The following is a 14078-nucleotide window of genomic DNA, read 5'->3' as shown; positions in this document are numbered from 1 at the left end:
TAAGAAGATTTGGAGAACTTGGAAAAAATTGCTCGATAAACGTAAACAAAGCCCTTGACTTTGGTTAAAAATGAAATTTCTTGAATTCTTCGGTAAGCATTTTTGCTCGGAAGAGGTACCTACATAAAAAAGTGTCCTGGAGTTTCTCAAATTCTCCGTTTTTTTTTTTTGAGAAACAAAAAAGCTATACATTTTAAATAGATGACAACGCGTACTACATAATATATTTTTTCCCCAAATACTATAACTTTGGAGGCTCTGTACTATAATTCCACTTTGAAAATATGGCAACACTGGTCACTATGGTCTATGACAATTCCTGTGTTTGTGGTGGCAGCATTGGTATACTTTGTTTGGTGTTCTAGACTCACGTCTGTCAAATTTCAAAATTTCAATTCATTTGTATAATAATATTTTTTCAAATCTTCTAACAGACGAGTTATAATATAGTGTACAATATGACTGAGTTAAATGAATTGAGCCAGCTTTGCCTGAATAATCTGCTTAGCTGTACCGACAATGTATTGAAATACTTGGAGGGCAATGAAAAAGATCAACAAATTAATCTTCTCAAAGAATCACTGTTGGAATATTGCAATTTAGACCATCAACAGCAGATCTCAAAAAATGCAATCAACAGAGCAAAAGTGAGAATTGTCATATGTTTGTCGCATTATATACTTTTAATAGGAATACGCCAGTATACGGTATACATAATGAGAGGCGTTTAGTAACTCAATAAGATCAGTACATATTATATTGTAAGATTATCTTTTAATAGCACAGATAGCTGGGTAAATTTTCAGCCTAATCGAGTATACATTTTCCTCATATGTGAAGAGCATGTTCCTGTACCTATAAAAAGCATGCACTTTCATCTATTTTATTCATTATTCCTATGCTGAATTTTGTTGATATATCTTGATAATATTTTAGGCCAATGTCACTATTGAGAACATAGAAACTCTTAGTGATGTATTCACGCAAAATATGCAGTCTTTAGTAATAGCGAAACCTACCCACCATGCTTTGAGAGATTTTGAGTCAAGACTTCTGCAAAATACGGACTCAGGTAACTAATAATAATTATATATTATATTGTTACGTTCATTAGGAATGAAGTTGACGAAATTACAAGGTGGTGAAGGAGAAAATGTTCATCAACACTTATCCAGGTCATTATAGGAGCAATAAAATGTCAAAACAATTTATACCTACTATATACGATGGCCGAGCGGTTACCGCGTCAATTTATAATGTGTCGTGCGTCCCGGATCTGGCAAATTTCATATGTTGTTTTTCAATATCTGTTCGGACCTAATAGGTTGAGCAAATGGCTAACATCCATTTCTCATAAAAACAAAATTGTGTTATTGCAACCTCCACTCTGTGAAGGCTCATGTTATGATCTTGTTAGGATCTAACATGGTGAAGAAATACATTATAGATAATAAATAAGTACACTATAAACATACCATTCTTGCCAAGTGTGAATTTCGATAATTTTGACAAAAAATAAAATGTAGGTAGTTTGAGCAATGCCAAACTAGAGAAAATTATGCAATTGGCTTCATGTAAAAGCAGTCAGAAATAGTATCTATAAGCCGGCTCTCACATTTAAACTCGCCTCGTCTGCCACGCACCCATAATCAAACCTTCTAGAAACGTCATCCGATGTTGCATACAAAGACCGCGCACATCTACCTAGCAACAGTCGCACATAACCTCTCGAATCGTATATATATTTGGATGCGGTGGGCGGTATAGGAATGACCAATTCGTAGGTTCAAGGTATGCGTTTTGGCGTCTTCAACTCGCAGCCCGAGACGCATGCGATTTGTTGATAGCAGCACTAGATGTTTTTTTCAAACTAAAAAGTCGCATTCGACCAATGTGCGGAGCTCCATTTGGCAACATGTGTTTTGTGAATGTGAACGATGATGTCACATCGACGTATTCATCACGTTGCAGACAAGACGAGTTTTGATGTGCGAGCCGGCTAACAATAACTAAATTCGTAAAGTACTTATTAGAAGAAATCGCAATTTGTCCAAGTTCAAGCTTAAATGGTTTCATTGTAATGTATTGCTTTAGATAAATTCCTGGAAAGTTAACTGTAAAGCGAAATGTTAATGAATCATTTCCATATAAATTCATACAATTTCCATAGGTTCGCTTCCAATTTTAGAAAAAAAAAATAGAAAATCTCAAAGCTTTTACTTGAAATTGCATTTTATTTATTTTAAAATGCCATTATCATGCTATGTACAAAAATAAATATGATTGTAGGGCATGGATTCATTGTTTGTAATCTTCGAGGTTAACTATCGGCGGAGTAGTTTTTGTTACAAATCATTTTTGTTGAATTTTATGATGCAGGTGTTCATGACTTGTCCAAATACTAAATTAATTCATTCAATAAATTAAATTATATTAATTAGCTTAAGCCGTGTTGACACGTACGATCCAAGTACACTTGGACCGAGTGCCACCCAAGCGCACTCATGCGGGACATCTTCATACAAATTACTCCTATCAGTCCTATCCAAGCTACTTGGACCGTGTACTACTCATCCAAGCTAGCTTGGATAGGAATAATTAGTATGAAGATGTCCCATACGAGTGCGCTCGGTCCAAGTCAATTTGGATCGTACTTGGATCGTGTCAACGCGGCTTTACCTGCTCACTAACAATTTTATGTTTCAGATTTAAACGATTCAGACATTATTACAACAGAAGTTTCACAAAATTTTGTAAGTTACTGAACTAATGTTTACATATATTTTATAAATTCTTTCTACCCACCATGCAGGACTGGAATATGGAATACGAGTACAGGGTGCAATTAATATTTTAGAATCAGATATTTATACTCATTGAATCTGATGAATAGCTGTCATGAATTCCTGAAGATTCACGCAAGAATAGAAAATCACTCTAAAATAGACTAACATTGGGAAAATTATTGGTTTCATATAAAATTGTTGCTTATGAATAAATTTTAATTATGGATAAATTTCAAACACAAAATACCTACTTTTAAGTTAATCCTATTAATCTTTAATTAAGGTGTTCTTCAATAAGAACTCCAGAATTTCACAATCTACCTATTTTTCATAATATAGATTTTCAAAATATTAGAATGCATCCCACATACTAAGTGTATTTCAAAATGTTGTACAGTATAATTTTGATTATCCTGACTAATTGGGGATGAACATAATTGGGATAATCCAAAAAATAATGGCGCATCTATTTAACTTCCTAAATAAAAAAATTTAATAGCAATTTTTGAAAAATTCCCTTTTTACTAATTATATACGAGGGTGGGTCAATAATTCCTTAGAAAAAAGCATTAAAACAGTTTTTATTTTTGTATTTTTTTTTTATTTCTCAACATAATCTCCTTGGAGCTCAATACACTTGGTTAGACGTTTCTCAATATTTTTTAAACCGTCAGAAAAATAAGTTTTCGGAAGGTCCTCAAAATAAGCATTTGTCCGATCGATGACTTCTTCATTTGAAAAAAAACGTTGTCCACTTAGCCATTTTTTTAAGTTTGGGAAAAGGAAAAAGTCACTGGGGGCTAAATCTGGCGAATACGGTGGGTGGTCGACCAATTCGAACTTCAATTCTTCAATTTTAGCCATTGATCGTAAACATGTGTGAACACGGGCATTGTCCTGATGAAAGAGGATTTTTTTCCTGTTTAAATGAGGCCGTTTTTCTTCAATTTTGTTTTTTAGCTGGTCCAATAAAGATGCATAATAATCCCCTGTTATTTTTTTTCCTTTTTCCAAATAGTCAACGAAAATAATTTCACGTGCATCCCAAAATACAGTAGCCATAACCTTACCAGCTGATTTTACGGTTTTCGCCTTCTTTGGACATGGTTTGCCTTCGCAATCCACTGCTTTGACTGTTCTTTCGTCTCGGGAGTATAGTGGTGTATCCATGTTTCATCTACAGTCACAAAGCGACGAAAAAATTCATCCGGATTGCGTTGCATGAGCGACAACAGGGCTTTAGAGGCCACCACCATATTGCGTTTATTGTCGACTGTGAGCAAACGCGGCACCCATCTTGCAGAAATATTTTTCATGCCCAATTTGTCATGTAAAATAGAAATGACGCTACCTTTTGAGATCCCTGTAACCTCAATTATCTCACTCAACTTTAATCTTCGGTCACTTAACACCATATCGTGGATTTTATTGATCATTTCTGGTGTAGTCACCTCTACAGGACGTCCTGAGCGTGGTTCATCCTTTGTTGATGTACGACCACGTTTAAATTCATTTAACCAGTTATAAATAGTTGCAAGTGAAGGAGCAGATATGCTGTGAACTAAATCCAACTCATTTTTTATTTCCTTTGCTGTTAACCCTTTTATATTAAAATGTTTAATAACAGCTCTAAACTCAATTTTCTCCATTTTCCATTTTTCCATTTTCCACAAGCAAATTTTTTTTTTAAATGTACGAGAAACACACAACAACCCGACCAATCTGATTGAAACTTCGCAGCATACTGAATCGGTAGTGCCGCTGCATGAAAACAAACCGCTTACAGTACTAGTCGCGCCACCTGTCGGCTTTTCTAAGGACTTATTGACCCACCCTCGTACATAAGTATTTACCTTTTATAATAATTACACGAAACTCTTAACAAAAATGATGTCCAAATAATCGAAAATCTGGATAACCGAGGTTCTATTGTATACTCATTTTAATTGCAATAATGTTTATCGTTATCAACTAAATTTGAAAAATATTTGAAATTTCAGATTGATCCATTTACAAAAAAACAGATATCTTCTCCGGTTAAAAACAGGATATGCGGGCATGTGTATGAAGCAAGCTCTGTGAAAATAGTTCTTGCGCGACAGCCAAATACTAAATGTCCCGGTAAGCTATCAAATTATTTCTAATTACTTTCTATTGTAATTAAAAATTACAATACATTGTATGTATATCTAGTAACAAGAAAAAAATGTCACCTTATACAAATTAAAATGCTATCAGTGAAAATGTATCTTTGTTATTATAAATTCTCAAAAATAAATCAAGTTAGCCCAAGACATTCTTATTATAAACACGTCGCTTGTTTTTCTAAATTGCCGATTTTCACTTAAGGCCACTTAGTATGAATATGCATTTGGCCCTTAATCTTTACATGAGACAATAAATAATGCTTTTCTTACATGTGCATTGACAGATTGAATAAATTCGTGACAGTATTTATAAATAATATTATATATTGTAGCACCCACTGAAACACGGTGAGAAAAAATTTCAATAGTTGTATAAAACAAGAAACCTGTATGGTGGTATTGGCAGATGGCAGCCATCTAATATGTGTAAATACATTTTATAATATTGTTATTACTCTTATATTTCAGTGGGTGGATGTGGAAATCGTAGACCCATTCAGAAAGGAGACCTTGTGAATGATGAAGAATTTAAACGGCGAATAATGCAGTCTCAAAATAATTGACAAATTTACCCTACCTTATTACATACTCTTATTATTATTTAGATTTTAATACATTTATTGAAATATTTTGCATAAAAATTTTGTAATTAATTCATAATAAAAGACAAAATTCAAACCATTGACAATTTGATTTTTTATTAAATACCATGTTTTTCCTAATACGTCCTATTATGTACTCCTGCTTCACTTTTCCTATTTTCATTACAACGGGTCTAAAATTGAAAATATTTTATTCTCGAGAAACAGTAGAATATACCGGCATAATATCGTCGGTGTTTTGTAAAAAGGACGAATTAACCAAAATGCTACTTTACAGGAGGAGGATTTTTAACTTTTGACATTTATTTGTTTTTTACCTGTAGATGATTATAAATATCTAACAAGTTTATAATAAAGCTTAGAAAGAATACTGACATTATAATAGGTATCATTATGTAATATTTTAAAAGGTCTAATATGTCACATTTTCTTTTTATTTCGTAATTTTAATTAATTTAATTTTAGTCGATTATCGTTTTTTAGTACTTTCCTGTGGAGATAAAAATTCGCCGTTTTTACACAACAAAGCTAGTCGGGTACATATTGTATTTTCATTAAAATCTCGATTTCGCCAAAATGGTTGATTCGCCCTTTTTACAAAACACCGACGATATTATCTATTAAATTTAATTTTTGGGGTGCGAAAAGTTCTAGGTAGTGAGAGTTCAAGACCTGTAAAATTTAATAAACGGGACAGTAATATAACTACAGTAAAACCTCGTTAATACGAATTCCATGGGACCGAAAATCGAAAAAAAAATCGTATTACAAAATGTATGGGGGAAAAATATTAAAATTTTGATTTTCATTAATTTTGTTTCCGATCATAGATGTGCCTACCGAATTGGGTCATAAAATGTCAGGATTATTTTTATTACCTTCTTAAAATAAGTAGTTTTTGATTTTTTAAGAAAAGTCTTGTCACAATTTTTAATGACTGGCTCATGAAATAGTGTACTTTATTACGATTTATTGAATATTTTTGTATGCCAGGGACTCTGAAATCATTTCGAATTATGAAATTCGAATTAAAGGTATGGTTTTATATGAAAATAATGTTCAAGGGACTTTTTTTTTGGGAAAATTTCGAATTATCAGTGTTCTTATTAAAGAGGTTTTACTTTATTGACATATTATTGCAAGGATGCAAGACAGCAGATTAACCAAACTTGTACTGGAGTGACCTACACAGGTGGAGGTTGTAATAATAATAAATGTTTTTACTAGAAATGTATGTTCTTCCACTTGCCCAACCCATGCAAACATCGATCAACATGTGATTTTCTAGACCCGGAATCCATGACATTATATGCCGACACATTTACCGCTTGGCCATCGTGGGAGTATATAATATATCAGTAGCGAAGGGTGGAGGTAGACTGGATCTGTCACAAATAGTGCACATTAAACTTTGTTAGTATTTATTTTTATTGAACTAAGACTACAATTATTTACAGATGGTGTTGGTTAGTTTTTAAAAATCAATTAAGCCCTGCCTACCGAACCATAATAGTTTTAGTATACTTTGGGTGATTGTCCACACTTTTTCATTCATACTTATTTGTTTTCGTTGGATTCAGAATACATATTACATTTATTGCTGGTTCATTTTTTGAAATTCATTAAGCCCTGCCTAACCAAACTATAATAGATAAAAAATATTATTCCATCTATAAAATATCTAGTTATGTATGGTTTAATTTCATAATTTTAGATATTTTATAGATAGACAAGTATTTTTTTGACTATTATTTATTATGGCTTGGCTTTGTAGGGTTTAATTGATTTTAAAAACTAACCAACATCATCTGTAAATTGCAGTCTTATTTCAATGAAATCAAATACGTATAACTGACAAAGTTTAATGTGCGCTGTTTATAGTAGATCTTAAAAGCCTACCTCCACTCTTCGCCACTGATATATATAAAAAATATACATACATACCTTGCTGTTGGGGATTCCATTGTACCGCAAATCACCATTAAGCTATCTGCGGCCATATTATAATGGTAAGGCTATCGATATTTTTACACAATAAAATATGATACAAGTGTAAGTAATAAAGACATATTTTTAATAAAACTAAAATATTTGTGTAAGAATTTATTAGATAAATTATATTGAGCAAGAAATAATAATGCGCAAGAAGAATAGTTCAATGTGTCACAACTTCTTGAATATACTCATACACTGTTAAACCAGTCAGCCTCTTGTTTTTATTATAGAAAATAATATGATATATTGTTATAATAAATGCATTTTGAATGTATTCAGTATTTATAAGTTATATGGTTAATTGGAAAAATAAGTCACCTTAAAGTAGACAGAACAATGAGGTTAACACAACCCAATAAATTTGTAATAGTCCTGCTAATCTTTTATATTATTCCATTATAAAAGTAGAATCATTAATAATTTATCAGTGAGTAACAGACCATCGTGAATATATATTTATAATAAATATAAGTCATGTGTAATAGTTGTTAGAACTTCTTATAAAGTCATTCATCGTCCATGAGGTTAGCGAGAAACAAAATATAATATTATATAATTCTATTTTAAATAGAGGTTCGTTTCTTTCAACATGAACGAAACAAATCAAATTAAACCATAGACAATATACATACAAATTGTAGTTGACCGGAAATGGTTTGAGATTTGACGTTTGGTTCAGTGTATCATTGAAAATCAAACCGTTCTCGGACCATCAGAAATGGTTTGACATGAAACGTCAAACCAATTCGGACGATCCATAGACTAATGGCAATCTGTCAAAGTGTTGATAAGCATTATTCGGCATTTATATATCGTGAGGTGTTCATATTAATATGTTAGATATTTACACCATAGGAGTTCACTTGAATTATATGTATTATAGATTAATAATCAATACCTATTATTCATAAGTAACCATACGCGAACAAGACGCCGCTTTTGGTGTTATTATCTCAAAATCCAGCACTATTTTCTATGCAAGTTCGATTTAATATCATTACTATAATTATTATGTCAGACAAAGAATTTATTTTCATTTTATTTATATTTTCATTTTATTTAACGGAGATTCTAAACTACAAACTGTGTTAAATCAACCCGGAATGATCTTTATATTACCTAACGAATTTAATATGTTCGATTGTCGTCTAAGTCACAATATCATACTGTCGACATGAACAAGTGGTCAATAATTATGAAAAGCTCTAATCAAAAGTAATTTTTAAAAACTCGTCATACCTATAAATCTTATAAATTAACTAAATGGCTACCTATTTATGAAGCATTCTTTATATTTTGTATATTTAAAATGAATGAATACGACAGTTTGTTAAATTTGTATTATTGTAGACCATGATAGGAGGTTAGAATTTCATAACAAGTTGACGTTTCAAATATGTTTCTGTTTTAGAGACTAATATATTATGAATTAATTTTAAGTACTGGCAACACTAATTAGTTGTCAGAAAAGCGTTTCCGTGGACATTCTACCAAACGGTTCCAAATCAAATAAATCCAACGGTGCCATTTGATTCGTTCAGTTCAGGTTCAATGATACGAACTTTAGGTAAACCTTCATTATTGATTGATAATAAAAACCTACTAATATGGCAAAAAAGTACACTATGTATTAGAATTTTTACTTAACCTTACTAAGGTATCAAGATACATTTTGGTTACTGAATTACATTGAATGGTTTTTGTCTCTAGGAAGAAAAAATTTATAAAATAGACAGAAGTATCTAACAATATGAGAGTAATAAAATTAACTTTGAATATTATACTATCAATAGTTAAGAATACATTGAAACATGCTGAGTTTTTGTAGATACATTACTTTAAATTTAAAATACGAGAGAAAAAACTTTTTACAATAATTTTTTAGCTTTACTGATTAATAAAATATTTGATTGTAGAAGCATATATTTGTTTCATTTAGAATAGTGTTACAGTATTCGAACCTTACAAAATACATTTATAGATACAATAAGCGTTAACGTATTGTGTATGTATGTGTTATAAAAATAAGTGTCACCAACACAAAAATGTAATTACATAATTATGGCAACATAATATTATTATATTTTAAATTGTATCCACAATTAGAATTGAATCTAAATCATGAAACTATCGTTAGGGATATTCCTAGATGTGAAAATTCTTAGCTATTTTGTGCGTCTACATATTTATTTCATGATATAATATATTATTGTAAATATAAACAGGTCGGCTTTTATCTAATGAGGTAATAATAACTTACCACAAAAATGCTTTATGGGATTATTTAAGAAATACACAATCCATTTTGTACTTATTTTGGAAAAATCTTGGCTAAGATTATACATTCTAATAAAATAGTATTTACAGAAATAATAAAATACTTTTGTGAGATAGACAACCAAAAAATATTCAAATCATTGATACAAGCAGAGCCGCAGTGATATGTACAGATGCTAAATTAAAGAACACATTTTGCGCTAAATTAGCGTAATGAAAAAAAGTTCTCAGATTGATAAAATTAATTGACATATTCATAGCTCAATAGAGAAATAAAGTTTTCAAGATTAAATGTTAGACGCAGGATTTTGTAAACGTCATAACTTCTGAATGAACTGTTTGTGTATATTTTCTAAACAATATTTATCATTTTAGTGTAAAAATATTCACATTAAACTCGAGAAACATGTTGATTTGGTAAATTTTCACAAATATTTATCATTCTGTTCCTATTTCATATTTTTAAGGGATTTATTTTATTCCAAAAATAGCTGGCCTACAAGTGCCCACCTAGTAAAAATTGGCTGACAGTGATAAGCCCCAATGCATGATTTGTCACTTTATAATGTTTGATCTATGAAAGCGCATTTGAAACCCAAAACCTAACACAACCAACCGAGCAGGTGCTTATTCATCAGTTATTATGCAACAAATGATGACACTACGAAAACTGTACATTAAATTAACCAACGTGCAAAAACTGCATAGAACGCGCACAACAACTAATCATTTATTATTACAGTTCTTCACTTCGAGTCGCTTCGCATTGTGTGGGGCTAGTTAACATATAATACCAATTATTAGTATAGATCCAACAGTATAAGTTGAGTGAGGCCGCCACATGCTAATATTTGAGATATCACTCAATACTTTTTATACTGTGAAGTTTATACTAGTTTTATTCTAAATTCGAACACCTGAATATTTATGATGGTAGACCTATAATTCAAACTTTTATTTTTGTTTTGGCTTCCAATTCATGAAATTAGCTCCGACTACAAATATACCAAACATCGCCGAGACATCTCGCTACGGCTCTGGATACAATCTTAGTATCAATGATATTTTTATACCTATATTACATAAACTATTTGCTCCCTGTAGGTTAAAAGTAATAATAGTATTATAGATTTAATATTATAAAAAGATTTTTTAGTATAGAGTAAAAATTTTAAGAGTTATTCATAGGTAACCTAACCTATTTATAAAATAATATAGATATAAACCTACAACGACACCTACTGTATTAATTTATTGTAATTTTACATAACTAACACTATCACGAGATAAAAATAATTATATTAATAAAACGTGTGAAAGACAATTATAATAATTAACTAGTACATCAAATTATTAGTGTTAGTACAAAAAATTTTAAAGACTAGAATGTTCTTGTTTTAATTTGCATAAATTGATATTTGCAATATTAGATTACAAGCAACAATAAAGATATGATATTAAAATAATACAGCCTTCCTTATTCACATGTGCATACGGTACTTAGTTTTAATCGACTCACTTTGATTTCTTTGTTGAAAAATGTTGTTTCTCAGGATAATTAACCACAAAAATATTCCCTTCCAAAATAAAAATCATAATTTTTCTAGAAACAAAACTACATATGAATGCCAGCTAACAGAAGGATGCATAGTCCAGCATTAGTTCCAATTTATAAATACATTTGAATTTTTTCTACGGCGAGGATTAGATTATTATATTTTAAAGCAATAGATAATAGCTGTCTGTCTACTGTGAGGAAATAAAAACATGATTTATTTTATGCACTCGCAGTAACAAAAGAACATCCCGATATCCATTATTGCTTCCATTTATTGTTTATAGGCGTATACTTAACAAACTATGTAACATAAATTCAATAATATATTTTTAAAGGCCACCTTTTCACACATTAACGACCTACCATCTATATTTTAAATAATTTATTATAAGTGCACAATTTAATAAGAATGTTAGTAAATTCATTAGTTGTGTGTGCCTCTATCATCTGCGTATGAATTAAAATGACCGTTTACTAATTGTTCATGCCTCGCTTAATAATCATTTACAACTATTAATTTAATTAAATATATGCAGTGTACTTCTAAATTTCATTTGTTGTATTATTATTGGCTTGTGATCGAATTGAAATATTTTTTTGTATCATCAGACTTTTTAAAGGCGTGAGATGAGAGATGATTAAATTTCTTGCTTATTCAACGCTACATGGTCTATATATTAACTTATTAATATAATAAAAATCTTCGAAATGCAATATTGGCACTGTTTGCTAAACATTATTACATGTGTAATATTAAATTTATCCTAACCTTGTATAGAGTTGAGAAGGGGAGCATTAATTTATTAAAATTATTTTAATAGTGCCTAAAGAAAATTATGTAACACAAAATAAATTACCTGTATTGACAATCTAATTAATATTTATAACCAATGGGTACAAAGTTCCTCAAATGATTAATAATTGAAGAGCTGTGTAGAAAATGGACACTTACTAAACATTTTAATGACCACAAACAAAGTGTATCATTATATTTTACACTTTATCATTATATAACATTAGAAAATAATTCACCTTCGAATTTTGCTACTCCATTTAGAGTGCACCTTTGTGGAATAGAATATCCATTCCTGCAGTATCAGATCGAAATGATTTTTGGTGGCAATAAAGTCACTCAATGCAGAACGCCTCAATTCTACTCGCATCCGTCTTCTATCATAGCTCCTCAATTACTATTGTATTTATTCAGCTGTCTTTAATGGTTAACCATCACTTACAAACTAATAAAAGCTGCTAGAAACGGCTCACTGGTATTAAATCAGTTAACGTCCAATTCGAAAAATGTGATCACTATACTTTAATTGAGATGGAATATAGGTACTATCGACAATATAAATTATGATTATCATGCAGTAAGAACATCGAATATTTCATTAATTTGCGTGATTTTGAAAATAGTTTGCATTAAAAGTGTTCATCTTAAAACAAATTACAAAAATTCGAAGTGTAATCCAAAGTGATAATCACACAGTAATAATTCAGTCAATTCTGTGAGTATATGTACGTAATTAAATGAAATATATTTTACAATTTTATGAAAGCTTGCTTAAGTTATACTTTAATAAGACGGTTGCATTTATTCTTGTTTATAAACGATTGTGGCATGTTTTAATATTTCACGCAGAACATAACATGTGGAAAATTCGGAACATGAACAGATGTGGTATTTTTCGAGGATCATCACAATTAATCTTATCATTTTAACCTAATATGATTCATATTCAAAACGCAATCTTATATTATGTAAGTCATATACCTACTTTATAAGTGATTAATTAAGGTTATAAGTATTTTAATTTTTTTCCCAAAGCACAAATTCGTCACAAGCAGTAGCCACGAAACAACCTCTTTGGTTGAGAATCATTTTACCAAAATATTGAAACAAGGCGTTATTATTTGACACAAAACATAGTTATTCGACAAGATGTATAATTTTCTTCTAGTATATCAGTGTCTTAAGTGAGAAAACCAGTCTTGATTTGAAAAATTAAATCTGCAGAAGCACAAAAAATGTTAAATTATTTAGGGGAATGTCTATAGCTCCGAGTATTCCAACTTTTGTATGGTGCAAGTTATACAATATTTTTTAATTCCACCAGTTCATGGTACTCTTATAGCTATTGTTAAAGTTAGCATGTAGTGGTAACATACTTTATTGAAGAATTATTTGTTTTAACATCTCAAAACTATGTTTACTAAAAAAAAAGTAAATGACAACATGAAAAGAATTAGTATTTTAACATTCTTCAGTAATTATTGACTGATTGTGCACATACTGCAATATCGTAAATTAATAAAAATGGCTTTGTTTTTTCAAAAGAAAACTGCTGTAACACAGTTTAGTGTTGTACCAAGACCATTTTAAAATGTGACTAGTTATGGCGTAAGGTAGACTCCTAAAGATGACAAGCGCACTATTGTTTTATATGCAAACATATTCTTGTAAGATATTCACTATATGTAGTTCAAAAACATCTTTTATAAAGTACCAAATTCCATGGATTTGTATTGGGGAAACGAAGAAAGGAAAGCTATCTTAGTTTACCAGTCAATTTTTATAATTGTAACATGAATTATAAGTTATATTAAATTTCACATCCACGTTGGCAAATTATATTTCATAAAAGATTACAATACAAATTAATTGTTTTTTCTACACACCTCAATAATAAATTGTTGTCTATACTCTCTGTAC

The 14078-nt window shown here is 30.4% G+C and overlaps 1 protein-coding gene across 1 annotated transcript; it reads left to right on the top strand.

Annotated features, from left to right (window-relative positions):
• Positions 1–272: 272 nt before the first annotated feature.
• Positions 273–5619, top strand: LOC147068420 (E3 SUMO-protein ligase NSE2-like). Its single transcript, XM_085952359.1, has 5 exons — positions 273–647; positions 937–1072; positions 2707–2753; positions 4787–4907; positions 5402–5619. The coding sequence occupies exons 1-5, from the start codon at positions 459–461 to the stop codon at positions 5494–5496; spliced, it is 588 nt and encodes a 195-aa protein (XP_085808485.1). The 5' UTR covers positions 273–458; the 3' UTR covers positions 5497–5619.
• The last annotated feature ends 8459 nt before the right edge of the window (positions 5620–14078 follow it).

This window comes from Rhyacophila brunnea, unplaced genomic scaffold, assembly GCF_057557595.1.
Source record: "Rhyacophila brunnea isolate RB1 unplaced genomic scaffold, BYU_Rbru_1.0 scaffold_3, whole genome shotgun sequence".
Taxonomy (NCBI): domain Eukaryota; kingdom Metazoa; phylum Arthropoda; class Insecta; order Trichoptera; family Rhyacophilidae; genus Rhyacophila; species Rhyacophila brunnea.
This window is presented reverse-complemented; position numbering and strand designations above follow the sequence as displayed.

Bases quoted from the DNA above. Each gene is read 5' to 3' on its own strand.
- LOC147068420 (XM_085952359.1), top strand. From the start codon at position 459: ATGACTGAGTTAAATGAATTGAGCCAGCTTTGCCTGAATAATCTGCTT. The intron at 648-936 runs GTGAGAATTGTC...ATAATATTTTAG, and splicing joins ATGCAATCAACAGAGCAAAA to GCCAATGTCACTATTGAGAA. The intron at 4,908-5,401 runs GTAAGCTATCAA...CTTATATTTCAG, and splicing joins GCCAAATACTAAATGTCCCG to TGGGTGGATGTGGAAATCGT.